Genomic DNA, 17,355 nt, shown 5'->3' with positions numbered 1-17,355 from the left:
AAGTAACCGGATTGTGAAACTGACTTGCCAACTTTGGATAAAATTGAAATATAAAATCTCTTTGAGGAAACCAAAGAAAAGCGGTGTTTAAAAAAAAAAAAAAACCTCGAGCCACTGAACACAACCTGAAATTAAATCTGCTTTTCAGTTCTTTAAATCAGCGGCAGTGACAAGGTGCATTCTATTCTCATCAAGCCAGCAACATCTTCAATTATATTGTTTCAAAAACATAAATAAATTTCTAAGACTTTAGAAAAGGGTATAATGTAACAGCTTTTATTGAGGAGATAAGGACTTCTTGAAACAACTAAAGTTCCCTAAGAAACCTCAACTTGTAAATCTCTGCCTACTGAAGAAAGAGTGATGACTTAAGAATGTAAGCAAGAGGCTATTGTGGCAATGTAGTTTAAAACAGAGAAGACAGACTGGAAATGGCCTGGTAGAAATCAGGACATTCAAATCCCTTTTACCTGTTTAAGAGATGTGGTATCATTCCATCAATAATGTTTTCTCTATTATGTTTTTATTACATAAAAATCAACTGCATAGATTTCTGTTTCTAGACACTAAGGATGTCTACTGAGCTGAAAACATTAAGTAGAAAGTCACTAGGTGAGGTATTTACACACTACGGGTTGAATTTTTTATACACTACTATGACCTCAATTAGAATACTAACAAGTCCGAAATTTGTTACTTAAGTTTTAAAATAAAAAAGTATTTTAGTAGTGCTTTTAGGTAATAATCACTAGCTAAAACTCAAGTTACCTCACATTCCATCCGCAGTAATGCACCAAGTAAAGGACCTCTCCACCTTCGACATCAGAATCTTTAATACTAGCTTCATACATTTTTTGATTTTTCCCTCGTCCATACCGCACTTGGACTTTCATGCCTGGTGGATAGCATTCAAACTCCTCTTCCTCATTGTTGTCATCATCATCTTCATCCTCTTCCTCTTCTTCTTCCTCCTCCTCCTCCTCTTCTGCTTCTTCATCATCTTCCTCTTCCTCTTTATTCGTTTCATCTCTTGAAAGGTTTAAAAAATTGCAGAGTTAATAAAAGATACTTCATAAGCTTTTCAGTTCCAAACCACATACACTGATAAAAATCGTGGCTGTGCTTGTTCCGGGAACAGCAGATTCCATGTGTGTGAAATTTAATGTAAACAACTAAAACTGTGTAAGATGACCATGGTTACAGAAAGATACGTCTAGTGAAAAATGAAGATTATTTAAGTGCATTCAAAGAACATTTCCAACAATCAGAAGAACAGAAGGTTGGCTAAATAGCAAGAAACTAGTAAGATCAAGAAACTAATAAGATCAACTGTAACAATTTTCTCAGGTTTTATTTATGGAAGTGTTTTACATCTCAGTTGACAAAGAAAGTCATTATATTTCACTGACATTTTCTGACTAAAAATATTTTTCAACACATATTTCCAGACTCAGGATACTTAAAACAAAAATATTTACTAGCAGATGGCTAGTCTTAATAAAACATGCTTCAACCACATTTTCAAATGTTACACTAACTGAAATGTTACTTTAACTTTATTAGGAATATTCTACTAATATCACATCAATATCACATCAAGCTTGTTTTTTCTCTTTCTGAACATTAGTTTCTACTCTTCACCAAATATTTACTGAGAGTTGTCTTCTACAGATTCTCTCAACTTTAAAGTTTCAAAGATATAAGTATATATAATATATGAGACCAATTCCAAATACACAAAACTATTCTAGAATTATTACAACTAATTTGATCTTCTCAATACCATGTACTCTCTAAACCAGAGCATTCTTTAGCCATAAATCTACATTGAACTGGAGAACATTTTCAATTATAAATATTTCCAATTACTATATCATTATGAAATTCAAGACCATATTTGGTCAGTTTTGATATCCTCCGCACTATTCTGTTCTTATTACAATAGTTTTCTCTTTAAAAAAAAAAAGCATCCATCACTTGATAACTGACAAATGAATAAATACCATGAAAAAGAACAAGACAGCTAATAAATAATGCTTTACAACAACAGAGTAATATATGTCTTTCTTTACTGTTAATTACAGTTTTACATTTTTATATGTAACCCCTTTAGTGACAACATATTTTCTGTCATTTCTAATTATGTAAACTATATAGGCAATAAAATAACCTATAAATAATGATGTAAATAGTACTCTCAAATATTTTATCACCCATTTTCTGGTTTGTGTGGTTGGGAAGAAACATAAAAGATGTGGGGAATGAAGTCTGAGTTCACAAAGTGCCAAAGGTTTCAATTTCGTCAGAAATATAAAGAGTACAAAGATTCTCAAGAATTATTCTTATTTTAAACACCCAGTTATACTCAAATAAGTGTTTAATACAACTTGAAACCAGCTATGATCTGAGATAAAAAAAAAATACTATTGTTGAAAATACATAAACAATTCTCTAATAAATAAATAACTTTAATAAGGCTAAAAAAATCTAAGAAATTACCTGGTACTATGGACACTAAACTTTAAAATAAACCATAAAATAAAAAAAAAGCATTTTTAAAAAATTGTTCTTAAAATTATATAGTAAATTAAAACAGCTAAGAAATATCTTTGAAATACTTTAAGTCTTAAGATTATATCCCTGCATGTCAGGAAAAAAAAGAAGTATATTCTAGTGGTCACAGTAAAAGGAAGAGATTTATCATGCACCTGAGAATCACCATGTAGGAAAGGACAGAGATATAGAATAAGAAGTTCAAATTCTAAAAATTGAAAACAAACACTAAACTGTACCTTTACAGTGTATATCAGACTGAATACAACTGATGAATGCCAATAACACAAACAACTATCATACTTTAAGTGGTAGCCAAGGCAGTTTTATTTATACTAGAATGAAAACCAAATACTTACATTAATAAAATAATCAAAAATCAAAAATTTGCATTTAATATCAATTTCAGACACAAGCTAATAAAATTTATGTAAATAACCCACCAAAAAATAAAGAAGCAAATAATGGAATTACCGGCAATCAGCCAAATAAAACTTTCTTCTAATCTTCTTGCTCTTTTTGGAGGGCTAAGTAGCACTTTACCACTGAGTTTTAGTCCCAGTCCTTTTTATTGTTTTAGTTTGAGACAGGGTCACAGTACATTTCTGAGAAGCTTGCTAAGTTGCTGAGGCTGGCCTTGAACTCATGATACTCCTGCCTCAGCCTCCTGAGTCATTGGGATTATAGTTATGCAACACTTCTACTCTTCTTTCAAAGGATTCAGTGGCAAATTCAGAAGGTAATGTACTAACAAAGAATGTCAAGAAAGACATCCTCTGAATGTCTTAAATGTGACTAATATATAGATTTTTTAAAATTAAGCTGATTCATGTATATAAATACATGCATATGTATTTAAGTTAAAGAACATTTTGGGAAACCAAATGTGTTAAAAAGAGATTTTTCATCTGAATTAACAAAGAAATGCCAAATTTCCCTCAGTTTGATGTTATACTTAAAATGAAACAATTTTTTTTTTTAAGCTTCAGTTTACTAAGGACCTACCTATGGGCCAATCACTAAAATCAGACGTTTTATATATATTAACTTTTTTATAGTGGCACTACAGATTGAACTCAGGGTTTCATGCATGTTAAGCAAGTGCAATACCACTGAGCTACATCATAGGCCTATATATATATATATATATATATAAAAACTTCTTCAATCTATCATGCCTAGCCTATGAAGAAAGGACAATGAAAACTTTTAGTAGCGGTCAAATACTTAGAAAAAGTTCATATATTAGAAACACACACACACACACACACACACACACCACTTAATGTGGCAAAAATTCCATCTACACTTTAAAAAACTAAAAAATTACAGCAGTCTTCCCACCCCACTCTGGGGTTTTGCTTTCCCCAATTTCAGTTACTCATGGTCAACAGCAGTCAGTAAACTGAAAATTCTGGAAATAATTTATAAATTTTAAAATGTGTAGCATTCTGAGACTGAGATAAAATCTTGTCCCATCCTGTTCCATCCTGCCCAAATGTCAATCATCTCTATGTCCAACAGCAATGTATAGGCTACCTACCTAATCAGTCACTTAGTAGCCATCTAGGTTATCATATCATAGTACCAGGGCTTGGGTTCAAGTAACCTGTATTTTACTTTAAAACAGACAGTGAAACAGCAATGATTCAAAGAAGATACAAGGACATAAAATATGAAAGGACAGACTAAATCTGGCAATGCTGTAGAGCATAAGAAAAAAAAAACAGTACAATATGTTGTCACTAAGTGGTAGCCAAGGTTTCAGGCATCCACTAGGAGTTCTTGGGACATGTCCCCAAAGATTGGGGGCAACTACTGTATCAGTAATAACAACACACAATGCTTTTAAAGAATATTTATCATATTTAGGCTGCCACCTTAGGAAAATTGTTTCTGGTATAAATATACGCAAGTGTTGCTTAAAAAAACAGAACAATTCAGGCAAACATGTCAGTTATGAGGTGATTACATCATTGTGCAAGAATCACACAGTATATTTATGCATCCCTATGTAGGATGGACTCTAGGCTGTATTATAATATAAAGGGACTATCTTTGACCTTAAAATTGTTATGCAGCACAGAACTACATTACTGGCACCAAAAAAGTCATACAGATTAAGAGTTAAAGGGATGAATAAAACAACAACAACAAAAAAACTGTTCTATAAAATAAGATAGCAGGGGTTGGAGTTGTATAGCTCAGTGGTAGAGTACTTGCCTCACCAGTGTGAGGCACTGGGTTTGATCCTAGCACCATATAAAAACAAATTAAAAGTTTTGAGTCCATATACAACTTAAAAAAAAATAAGATACCAAACTGAAAACAATTAATGATAACGAAGAAAAACACAGATTTACCAATGTGCCTTACATACAGATGTTCCAAAAACATCTAAAGATTTTTAGGCAAAAGTTAAAACCTGATTAGATTTCTTATTAGCTGAAATAATTTCTACGAAAAATAAAAACTTCACATATACACCTATACACAAATATAACAAAGTATAATAAACATTTTATTATATTCATCTAAACCCCACTTTGTTTTCTTCCATGTTCACTGCCACGAAAATTTCAGAAGTCTAAATAATCAAGATATTTTAGGCAAAAGGCTCAATTTCACTGTTTCTTAATAGTTAAATAGTCTTCAACAGCAGTAAGATGTACTTCAATTATGCATTTATACATATAGAAATATAACAAAGCTTAATAAAAAAGTACTTCTTACTATATCCCCCAAGGCCCAGTTTTGTTTTTGTTTTTTTTTAATTCCTTGTTTGTATGCTGTAAATGTAAGAAAAATACTAAAATGATTTTAAAAATTTGGTTGTGCTTATTTAATTGAATGTGCTTAATCATGTTTGTGTTTTACATTTTGTCTGTAGTACTAGAGATTAAACCTAGGGATGCCACACCACTAAGCTAGCCCAAAGCCTTTGTTTTCATTTTGAGAGGGTACCACTATCGATCCTCCTGCCTTAGCTCATGGGCAGATGGGATTACAGAAATTGATAGGAGTGCACATCTGGCAATGCTGATGTTTTTTCAACCTCAGAAATAAATTAAATGCCAAAGAATACCTCTTAAATCTAGGGGGCCCCTGTCAGTCCATAAATTGTTAAATAATTCATCATCCCAAAGTGATCAAAACAAGTAAATGCTTCTATCATATAGAACACAACAATGATTTTGGCCTTTGAAGATTATTATTATAATAGTATTTTTTTCCTTTTTTTTCCCCTCAATACATACAACTCTCCAAATCTATAGCCAAAAAACCATCCACAGAACACAAGAAGGGTATCGTCTCAAGTTCATATTATCTGGTCATTCAAAAGACCTTAACGCAGTTAAAAAAAATTTTTTTAAGTACTTTTCTCTAAAAATTTTTATAAATTTCCATGATGAGAGCAAGAATGGATCAAAAATATGATCTCTTTCTATAAATGAATGTTTTTATGGTCTCTGAAAGAGGCAAATGCTGTTTTCTTAATAAATGCAAATCACTACTATTCCATATTTTGTCAATCAATTTAGATTCACACACATAAACATAAAGATCAAAGGAGAAGAATTCATCTAGCCAAAATACATCATAACCAAAAACAAATTTCTTACCCAGATTTTGCTTTTTCTTCTTCAGCTTCTACCTTTATGCTGAGGGATTCGTCTATCCTATTTATATCAGTGTCTTTATCTTCCAGATTTTCACTTTCTTCTGATTTTTTAACGTTAACTTCCTTTTCCTGATCAGATTGTGTAGGTACAGATTCTAATAAATTCTTTTTATTTCCCTAGGAAAAGATCAGAGGAACTAAACAAACAAAAGTAAAAAATTTCAACCCAAAGCCATCATCTTAAGTGTCAGGAACAAGAACTACCAGCCAATACTAATGAAGATACAGTTATTTTTTTAACATTTAAGAAACTCTTGTCATTTTTTAAAAACTACTTTCATTCTTAAAAATATAATCAGAAATATTCAAAAGTAGTACATAAGGAAAATGTACACAATAAAGTACAATATTATTAAAAAAATATATACCAAAGGTAGAAAAGGACAATCAACAATTTCTGATTTACCAGAGAAGGTTTAATATTTTCCTTTCTTTCAATGTCATCCTCAGTAGGCTTCTCTTCTTTTGGTATTACATTCCTCTCCTCTTCAACCTTCACTTCTTTGATCTCTGTTTCATTTTCTTCCTTAATTTTCATTTCTCTTCCATCCTCACACTCTTTACATGGCTTGTTAAGAACTTTCTCTGGCAATGCCATCTGAAATTCAATATGAGCCGACCTGCAGTACTCCTCAAAACCATACAAGTACCTGGAAAAATAAGATATAATATTAGTGTAGAGATTTCTTTAACATGCATTCCTCTCTTTTGTTTATGCTCTCAAATATCAAGCCATATAAAGCCAATTTATTATCTTTAGTCCTTTTCAATATGTTCAACCAAAATACACAAGAAAAAAATTCATTTAAAAGCAACTATTAAGAGTAAAAAAGATGGGCTGGGGATATAGCTCAGTTGGTAGAGTGCTTGCCTTGCTTGAACAAGCCTTGGGTTCAATTCCCCAGCACTAACCACTCCCCTCCCCTCTCCAGAAAAAAAAAAAAAAAAAAGACCTTCATAATCTTAAATATAACAAAAGTGACAATAATAGCTATAAGACATATTAGTAAGATCATCTACTTGTTGATATTTCTTAAGTGCAACAAAATTGGGCCAATCAGTAAATCTCATTTAATAAAAAGTGATCTTAAGAGGCAGGTAGTATTACAAATCTCATTTAATAAATAGTAATCTTAAGAGGCAAATAGTAATAATGAAGAAACTAAGGTTTAGGAGAACAAATAAAAGGTCAAAGGGCACAAAGAGATAATAACCTTCAAAACTAGGGTTCAGAGCTGGGGTTGCAGCTCAGTGGTTGAGCATCTGCCTCGAATGTGTGAGGCACTGGGTTTGATCCACAGCACAACAAAAAATTAATAAATAAAATATTGTGTCCGTCTACAACTAAAAAAATTTTTAAAAAATAAGAGGATTCAAACCTAGGTTTATCTTACTTTAGAATATTAACTTTCTAACCTATATGCAATACTTTACTAATGTTCTTGTCCACAAAAACTTTCAGGATTATCCTAGTAAAATTTTCTGAGTTCTTTAATGAAGTAATTAGCTTCAGTTAAATTGGTAAATTAATCCTGTTTTCTACAGTAAATATTGAATAATTTACCAGATACACTTACTTTTTATAAGCACATTTAACATTGTATCCTGCAGCTGAATTTAAGACGGGGATTCCAAGATCTTGATACACTTGTTTCCAAACAGCTCCACTTTCAATCTAAAAGACAAAGTGAAATGAAAATTTTCAAATTAGAGTATAAATATAGTAATATTTTGATATCTATTGACTCTAGTTTCAAAAGAATGAAATATCTCAAACATGATTAATTCTAAATTTAATTTACAAATAAATAATTATCTGAAAGACTTACAAACGTTGAAATATTGGACCATATGACTTTTAAATAAAATTGTTTATAGTAAACATGGAAGTATCCAGGTTGCAAAACAAAATTTGTAACAAAGAGAGGAAAATAATTTTAAAGGACTTACAAATCCCAAAAAACTTACAAGCCAATAAATCAAAGAAATTCTATTACAAATAGTAAAGCATTTTATTCTACAGAATATTCTTATTTGGATGAATACCACACATCATGGCAACCTTAGAATTATTTCCTTAAGTCAGTTCAACAAACATTTTCTATCTATAGAAGGCACAGTGAAAAAGATTAAAAACGTAAAGAATATTAAAAAGGATCTGTACTCTCAAGAAATATACAAGTCTAATGGCAAAGAATTATGGAAACTGTTTCTACTATATGGTCATTCTATGACTAAGACATGCACAGAATTTTCACGAAATGCTGACAAAATCAGAAAGCTCACTGTGAAGACTTTTTAAATTAAAATTAAAATTTCAGGGTACAGTGATATAAATCTGTAATCCGAAATACTCAGGAGGCTAAGATAGGAGAACTCCAGCCTAATCAACATATAATACCCAGTGTCAACACAAGCCAAAAATTTTTTTATTTCACCGGAGGGTGAAACTTCCTTGTTTCTAAACTGTACTTTCCATTTTCTTTTCCTTATATTCTTGCATTTTTATTAAAAGAAAATAATTTTAATGACAGCAGACATCTGAGAAAGCATGTTGTATGAAGACAACGACCATACTTACATTATCAAATCCTCCAAGTTTGTGCACAAGTCTAAATAATTTAAAGAGATTCAAATTTCGGTATCCAAGTACAGGTCGTTTGTTAATAGGTGTACCTGTTACAGAAATCACAAAATATATTAGTGTTATGCTTCATTTTTTTATCTAAAGTCTCAAAGATTCAAATAATACACATATATACATATCAGGAAAAAAATCTCCTTTGTTATTGCAAGACAGGATAACCATGCTTAAACCCATGTCACAATTTTACAGTTTTTATATATCAGAATTTTGAAACCTTAAAAACTTCATTACATCATCTTCCTTCTGGTGAAAAAGGCATATACTCAAAACAAACTGAAATGCTGACAGAACCAAGCTTTTAAATATAAGGGAAGCAAGGTTTGGCTAAACAAAAGAAAGTCCTGAGATAATTGATAAGGAACTGCTTCACAATGATATCAGTTTATATGATGCTCTATTTATATTTACTAATTCACTTCTACTGTAAACACTGGTTCTACAGTCTTATTTCATTCCAACACAGGGAAATGCAGGACAAGGATACTACATTAAACTCTAAAACTGTTAAAAAATGGTAGAGGGGGCTGGGGTTGTGCCTCAGTGGTAGTAGAGCTATTGCCTAGCATGTGTGAGGCACTGGGTTTGATCCTCAGCACCACATAAAAATAAAATAAAGATTATTGTGTCCACCTACAACAAATTTTAAAAAAATTGGTAGGAGATTAATAATATAGTGATGGACTGCAATCTATGAACCTCTCCAAAAATGGATGGCTTATTTTATCCTCTTTTCTAACACCACATTTTATTTGTATTCTTCAGTTTGTAATATATCTCACCTAAAAGCCTAAGAAAAAAGCATATTCTTGGGCCAAGCCTCCATTCAAAGAAAAGAAAACAGGAATAAAAAAACACTTTTTATTGAAGAATGAAAAGATACCCATATTAGGGTAGCCATTAACATTTATTAGAATAAAAGAAGACATATAGACCCAGTTACACATCAGCATTACAAACAAGGATTTAGAAAACATTAATTCCCAGAGTAGTGTGGCACTTCCAAATATTATCACACTCATCTTGTCCTTTCCTTCCAGCTACAAATTCTTTTGCCTTTCCCTTCTACCTTTCTAGAATCTTTCCAGCAAACTCTGGTCAAGTGAAGAAGCAAGAGTAAACAAGGACACAGTTACTGAAGATCTAGGCCATCACTATAAATTTACAAAGGTTAGCACCCACTCCTCTTCCGTTCATCCTTGCAGTTTTTCCACATTAGGTAGCTACATCTGAGCCAAGGCTCACCTTGAGACCAAGTCATGTTTCTTTTTGTATTTCTGGCTCTCTGTGAAGGATTTAATTCTCTTCTTATATCTATGTGGCTGGGTCATAAGAGACATAAGGGCCACGTTAAGTGTGTCGTTTTTCTCTATTTCTCTCTCTCATACACACACCTAGGTATATAGAACTGATTTGGAGGAGACATTTTAATAAAATCCTTTGTGCAGATGCTACTTAAATGGTGCCATGGTTCCCATGCTGCTGCTGTTCCATAAGATAATGAATGATCCTTTGGTATGATACATATAGGAGGGGAACTGGACAAAATCTGTCAAAATACAGTCAAATTCTTCATGGTCCTTTCTTTTTTACTATATGACAAGCTCTGTGCCAAGTGTTTTAATACGAGCAGTCGAAACACAGTCTTAATTAGCCATGACATGAGGCTTAATAAGCTGAATACCTTTTTTCAAAATATTAATTACCTCACTGAAATCTACAAATTTAAGGATGAATGAAAGCAAAAAACACTCACCTCTGTCCTCCATAAATTTGTATAACTGCTGAAGAAAGTTCTCCCTTTCTTCTGGAAATGGTTCTATTTCTTCCTAATTTTAATCACAGAAGAAAGATATTATTTTTCTCAATTCAGCATTTTAATAATACAAGCAGACATCCTGCCAACACCAAAAACTAATACTCATTAAAATATTTCAAGTGTTTTAATAAATAAAATATATTTCTTAATACTAAGCTGTCCAAAACCAGGTATGTCTAACATTTTATGCTGTACAGAGGAATATATCCTAAAAGGTATCTCAATAGATTTCCAAACATAAATTCTCATGAAAGAAAAGACACTAAAGATTGTTCATGAACTTTTTTTTTTTTTTAATGACCAGAGAGCTATTCTTCAATAGGGTCACAGACTCAATAAGACCTACTCTTACTTACATTAAATCGGGTCATATCTGACTCTATTATTACTCCTCAAGGAACTGTACAAATATGGGTCCCATTAGGTATTATTACAAGTATTCTTCATGATAGGCAGCCCCACTGTATAGTACTTCAAGCTTATATAATCAGTAAAGTGGGGAACAAACTTGATCTACAATACCTGAAGATTCAGACTTAGGGAAATCTTCAAGTAATAAAATAGTTCCCCGATTTATCAATTACAAGGGAGGGACTAGCTTCTTGCTGCTGTGGCCAAGGGCTGTGGCAGTAGGGAGCTGGTCCTGAAGCAACCTGCAAGGAGCAGGGTAGTAGGTAAGATTGAGGAACTCACCAATCCAATGACTTTCATCCATTCAACATACATTTAAAGAGCACCTGTAAGTGTAGGCACTGTACTAGGTGCTGAATCAAATAAAAGAAAAATAAGCTATGGAGCCTACCATTACAGAACATGATTAGGAGTAACTGCAGAAAAAAAGGTATTCAAACAGTTAAGCCAGACTTTACAGTTACTCCAGCTGAAATATATATGGTAGTTATATTCAACTGATATATATGATGGGATATTCAACTGATATGCTCAATAAATCTAAATACAGCATTGTTAAGTTTGGAAAATCATGTACCTAAGGTCATTGTTCTAGTGAAATTTTCCCTTTAATTTTAAAAACTAATACAGCAAAGGCAGGCAAATTCAAAAATTAAAATTAAAAGAAGAAACATGATGATTAACTAGTAGGTTTTTCATTGATAGTTGGACAGAGAATAAAAAATGAAAAACAATGATATCCTTATAACAAATGTGTTACTTCTCATAGTACACATATGTTGGGTTTTGGTAAGATAACTGAAAACAAATTCAGAGTTGTCTATTTTTTAAACATTATCTTAAAATACTGTGGTACAATATTTGACTTAAACTGCCAAATTTTTTCCTATTCCAAAAATATTTAAGTAAAGTTTTTGAGAAAATTCTTAAACTAGAGATTTGCTTTTAAGTTGGGCATGGTGGTACGCATCTGTAATCCCGGTGACTTGGGAAGCTAAAGAAAGAGGACTGCAAATTTGTGGCTTGCCTCAGCAAATTACCAAGACTATTTCAAAATAAAAATTAAAATGGACTGGGGAAGTAATATTCCTGGGTTCAGTCCCCATTACCAAAAAAATAAAAAACAAAACACACACATGCACACACACACACAACTATAATAAAACACAAACCTAACAACAAAAGATTTGGTAACTAATATTTATCAGTCATCCATTAATTTTATGCACCATGGCAAACACCAAGTACAAAAAGATGAGAAAGACAGGATTCTCCCCCATCTTTGAGGATCTTACAGTGTAGCATGGGAGAAAGAAAATCAGCAAGCTAGGCATAGTAGCGTAGTCCTGTAATCCCAGCAGCTCCAGTGGGTAAAGTGAGAGGATTACAAGTTCAAATTCTGTCTCACTAATGTAGTGAGACCTTAAATAACTCAGGCCGTTTCAAAATAAAAAAATAAAAAGGGCTAGGGATGTAGCTCAGTGGTTAAAACCTGGGTGTTCAACCATTCAAACGCCAGTACCAAAAAATAAAAAACAGGCTATTAACCTAAATATATATAACGTATGTGTACATACACATAAGTAGCAAAGATATGTACAAGAAAAGTAATGGTTTAGAATGATTACCTTTCCTGGGGAAAAGGAGGAAAGCAATGGTTCACAGGTTTTCATTAATAAAAATGTGCACAAACACGGTTTTGAAAACTGAACAGAAATGTGCCCAGAGACTAAGAAAAGGAAGGAAATGTGGTGCTGGCAGAGGTACTGTGATATGCAGAGATGCAGCAAGGTCCCTACTTTGACATAACTAGAGAGTAAAGTTCAAAGGGGAAGAATGTAGCAAAGAAGTGACAAGGAAAAAATGGCAGGGGTTGTACCAAAAAAGAGGCTCTACACTGAAGCTTTACTTTTGTGGTAGGCAAAAGGCCACTTGGGAGGTTTTAAGCAAGGGATTGACTGCTGGAGGTTTTAAGCAAGGGACTGACTGCTCATTTAGCTTATTAAATAGAAAGAAGTCAGGAAATAGACTCAAGCAGAGAAATTTTACACTATCCATTGCATCAGGTCACTATACTCTAAAATATAACTTCCTAAAGAGTCTATTTCATTAATAGTCTCTACAAATGAAGGGCATAGTTTCATAAGTCACAAAAATATTATATACTGATAGAAATTACCTTAATTTTCTAAACACATTTTCTAAACACATTAAACATAGTTCACACTTCATGGTCAAAAATAGTACCTGTCACTATCTGCATCACTTAAATGATTTTTAAAAAGTTGTTTAGAAAACCATTAATGAGTGTCAGTCACTGCTAGGCCTAAAGCACCAATTACAGTAAAATTTAAGATTTTAGTTCATGGATATGGATCCAAGAGCTAAAAATGCATAGGTGCTGCCCATTTGTATGAGATTATTTAAGATTATCTGAATCAAAGAAATATTAACTCTACTTTTATTGATTTTTCTTTTAATAATGGAAAATGTTTTATAATTTTCGAGGTATTTCAATAAAAAACTCAGGAAGTGACAGCTTTCCTGTGTATATGGCAGTGAAATTCATATTGAAGTATTAGGTGATATTTCATTAATCATCCAATAAACCAAAACCACAGCAAGATTAAGACATTACTGAATTACCAGAATATCTATACTAAATATATTTAATGTCACGAGATCATATTTCTACCTTGGGTAAGCAAACAACTCGATTACGATGAATCTCACAAATATTATTTTATTATGAAGTACTTCTAATACTAAAAATATTTACGTGATTAATGACTTCATGTGAAGACCTAATCAGTTATTATTTGGAATTTTAAAGCATCAACTGTTTTTATTTACCTCTTCTTCACTGCTATTATCCTCTTTTTCTTTTTCATCATCTTCTTCCTCCTCCTCTTCTTCTGCTTCACTACTAGAGCTATCCTCTTTCAATTCAGTCTTCCAGTTAGCAGGAATAGTTCTACTTTTGTGAAATTCAAGTGCCTGATCAAAAGCTGGAAGAGGACCATAAAATATGTGAACTGGAGAAATATTTTTCATTTTTTTTTACATTTTGATTTGTTATATATAACAGAACGTATTACAATTCATATTACATATAGAGAGAACAAATATCTCTTGTGTATATAAAGTATATTCATACCATTCGTGTGTTCATACATGTACTTTGGATAATGATATCCATCACATAGAAGAAATTAAGCCAACTGAAATTCTCTAAGAATACTTAACAAGATAAAGAAATAAAGCCAACTGATATTCTCTAAGAATATTTAACAAGATAAAGAAATAGAGGGCTGGACCTCAGTGGCAGAGCACTTGCCTAGCATGTGTGAGGCACTGGGTTTGATCCTTAGCATGACGTAAAAAACTAAACAGATAAAGGCATGCTGTCCATCTACAACTGTAAATTAAAAAAAAAAAAAAAAAGATAAAGAAATAAACACAACTATGTTGCTACAAGGTATTTGCTGTTTGCTGAGCTCTAGGCCCTGTGTGCTGCTTTTCCATGAAGCAATTCATGCAGTCTTGCTCATTCAAGGCCATTGGTATCCACTTACACAGAAAGCAAAACTGATATCATTGGAAGGTTTATCAGGCTCAAACAAATACAAGAGGAACAGTTTTCTTCTCTCAAACGGATATTAAGCTTGTCTACTGAAAACAACTTTAATACAGTCATTCGATATTTTATCCAACATTTACTAAATAGTTTTATGTACAAGGCACGAGAGCCATGGTTATAATGAAATACCTGATAATTGACCATAAATGTTCTCTACATTTCCAGTTAAATCTAAGTATAACAATTAGCTTCAACTAAACTTAGCTAGACACAATCATTCCTCCTTTTACAATACATGGAAATTAATTACAAAACATAAAATCCTAATGATTTTTAAGGCAGATTACACAGCATATTACTGAATTGATGTATAAGGGCAAAGACAAAATAACAATATTTACAAGGCCAAACAATAAAGTAACAAATGCAATTATAGCATATTCCTCAATCAAATGTAACTATTGGAGCCTCCATTCATACTGAAAGTTAACACATCAAAACTACTTTGATTCCTTTTTCTATAACTATGGAAACAAATACTTCATTTACTAGGAGAAAAGTCAAGAGCTGATGACACAGTTTTCTCCACTTTTCCAGAATACTGCCCCTAATATTAGGCGTCCCCCCAAAAAAGATTTTAAAAGTATAAATCACGTAGAATCAAATATAATTTTAAGGATATAACTTCAAAAAAATTTAAAAACAAAACATAATCTTCAAAAACACTTGAGCCCTTTTTATATTAGTTCCAATTCATTCCAAGATTATCTTTACCTTGTTTTAATACAGCATCAGGCTTTGGCGCAGTGTCACTAGTAATTTCATGAACATCTTTTCTTGGCACTGAAGTACTGTATTATTTAATTATAAAAGAAAAGACAGATTAGGAGTTCAGTCAATTAAATACCACAGATAGATACTACATATATGAAAATATTGACATATACAATGAAAGTGACTATACACAGGGTTGCAAATCCCAAATCACATGCTGGACAGCATGTTAAAATATGACAAGATCTATGAGAGGATTCTGCCTTAAGAAATATTATAAAAATCCCTGGTTTCCAGTTATCAAAGAGACCTCTGCCTGAAAAAAATACTGAAAACTATTTAGAATAATACAGTAATAAATAAAAATGTTTAGATGACAAAAATATATGAATACAGTAAAAAAAACAGTCAACAATAAAAATGAGTTTAAGAAAAATATGTACCAAGTTAAATCTAAATGATCTTTTGACAATTTTTTTCAATGGTTTCTCGGTTCAAAATAAATTCTAATATGCAATCTGAGGCCATTTATGGAATTCCCTGACCATAAGGAAGGTCAGTTAAACACAACCAGGACAGGTTCTATGATATTCATAACATGTATTTTCTATTTTACCCTAATAAATCTTCTTTCAGCTTTTGAGCATTTGATTTTTCTGTTACTCAAACTATAAATGCCTGAAAACTATTCCAAACACATGTATAGTCTGTCATTTTTTAACTCATTCATTCTTTGTGGTGCTAAGGATTGAACCTTGAAGAACCTTGCACATGCTAGGCAAGCACTCTACAATTAGGTTGTATGCCCAGCGCTTGGCATTTTTTAAAAAATATTTTTTATTAATTGTTGATGAAATTTTTTATTTTATTTGTATGTGGTGCTGAGAATCAAACCCAGTGCCTCACACATGGCAGGCAAGCACTGTCCCACTAAGCCACAATCGCTTGGTTATTTTTACATTGAGACTAAGTTGCTGAGGCCAGCCTTGAGTTTGCAATCCTTCTGCTTTGGCCTCCCAAGTAACTGGAATTAGTCATACACCATCACACCAGCTTATTTTTAAAATTTCAAATACAAACAAAAGTAGACAGAATTGTACCATGAACCCCCATGTATCCATCATCCAACTACAATAACTGTAAACTCAATCACTAAGATATTTTTACCACAGCCTCCAACCTTAATGGATTATTCAGAAACAAATTCAAGGCATTATAATTTATATGATATTTCATGACGGATCTTCAAAAACAACTTTTTGGCACTAGGGATTAAACACAGGGCTGCTTTACCACTAAGCTACATCCCCAGCCCTTTTTATATTTTATTTTGAGACAGGGTTTCACTAAGTTGCTCAGGGCTTCACTAAATTGCTAAGGCTGGTCCTGAACTTGTGATCCTCCTTCCTCAGCCTCCCAAGCCACTGGGATTACAAGTGTGTGTCACCGCTTTATTTATTTATGTATTTTTTTAAAGAGAGAGGAGAGAGAGAGAGAGAGAATTTTTTAATATTTATTTTTTAGTTCTCGGCGGACACAACATCTTTGTTGGTATGTGGTGCTGAGGATTGAACCCGGGCCGCACGCATGCCAGGCGAGCACACTACTGCTTGAGCCACATCCCCAGCCCACACAGCTTTATTTTTAAAAATCATGTTTGAAAACTTTAAAACCTGAACACCAAATCTTTTTTTTTTTTTTTTAAAGAGAGAGAGAGAGAGAGAGAATTTTTTTAATATTTATTTTTAGTTCTCGGCGGACACAACATCTTTGTTGGTATGTGGTGCTGAGGATCGAATCCGGGCCGCACGCATGCCAGGCGAGCGCTACCGCTTGAGCCACATCCCCAGCCCTGAACACCAAATCTTAAAATGTGACAATACCAGATAAGG

The 17,355-nt window shown here is 32.6% G+C and overlaps 1 protein-coding gene across 3 annotated transcripts in view; it reads right to left on the bottom strand.

Annotated features, from left to right (window-relative positions):
• Arid4b (AT-rich interaction domain 4B) overlaps window positions 1-17,355 on the bottom strand; it is a 141,271-nt gene that overhangs the window by 35,000 nt on the left and 88,916 nt on the right. Inside the window, exons 10-17 of one of the 3 annotated variants that reach the window (XM_026412772.2) lie at window positions 15,464-15,540; window positions 13,963-14,117; window positions 10,636-10,708; window positions 8,817-8,911; window positions 7,813-7,910; window positions 6,642-6,885; window positions 6,177-6,352; window positions 769-1,029 (exon numbers count right to left, since the gene is read on the bottom strand). In XM_026412772.2, the coding sequence (XP_026268557.2) occupies window positions 769-1,029; window positions 6,177-6,352; window positions 6,642-6,885; window positions 7,813-7,910; window positions 8,817-8,911; window positions 10,636-10,708; window positions 13,963-14,117; window positions 15,464-15,540 (1,179 nt within the window). The remainder of the gene's footprint in view (window positions 1-768; window positions 1,030-6,176; window positions 6,353-6,641; window positions 6,886-7,812; window positions 7,911-8,816; window positions 8,912-10,635; window positions 10,709-13,962; window positions 14,118-15,463; window positions 15,541-17,355) is intronic. The other 2 variants (XM_077802250.1, XM_077802251.1) reach the window with 2 other exon arrangements.

Source organism: Urocitellus parryii, chromosome 9 (assembly GCF_045843805.1).
Source record: "Urocitellus parryii isolate mUroPar1 chromosome 9, mUroPar1.hap1, whole genome shotgun sequence".
NCBI lineage: Eukaryota > Metazoa > Chordata > Mammalia > Rodentia > Sciuridae > Urocitellus > Urocitellus parryii.
The sequence above is the reverse complement of the archived record's forward strand: the minus strand, read 5'-3'. Positions and strand labels throughout refer to the sequence as shown.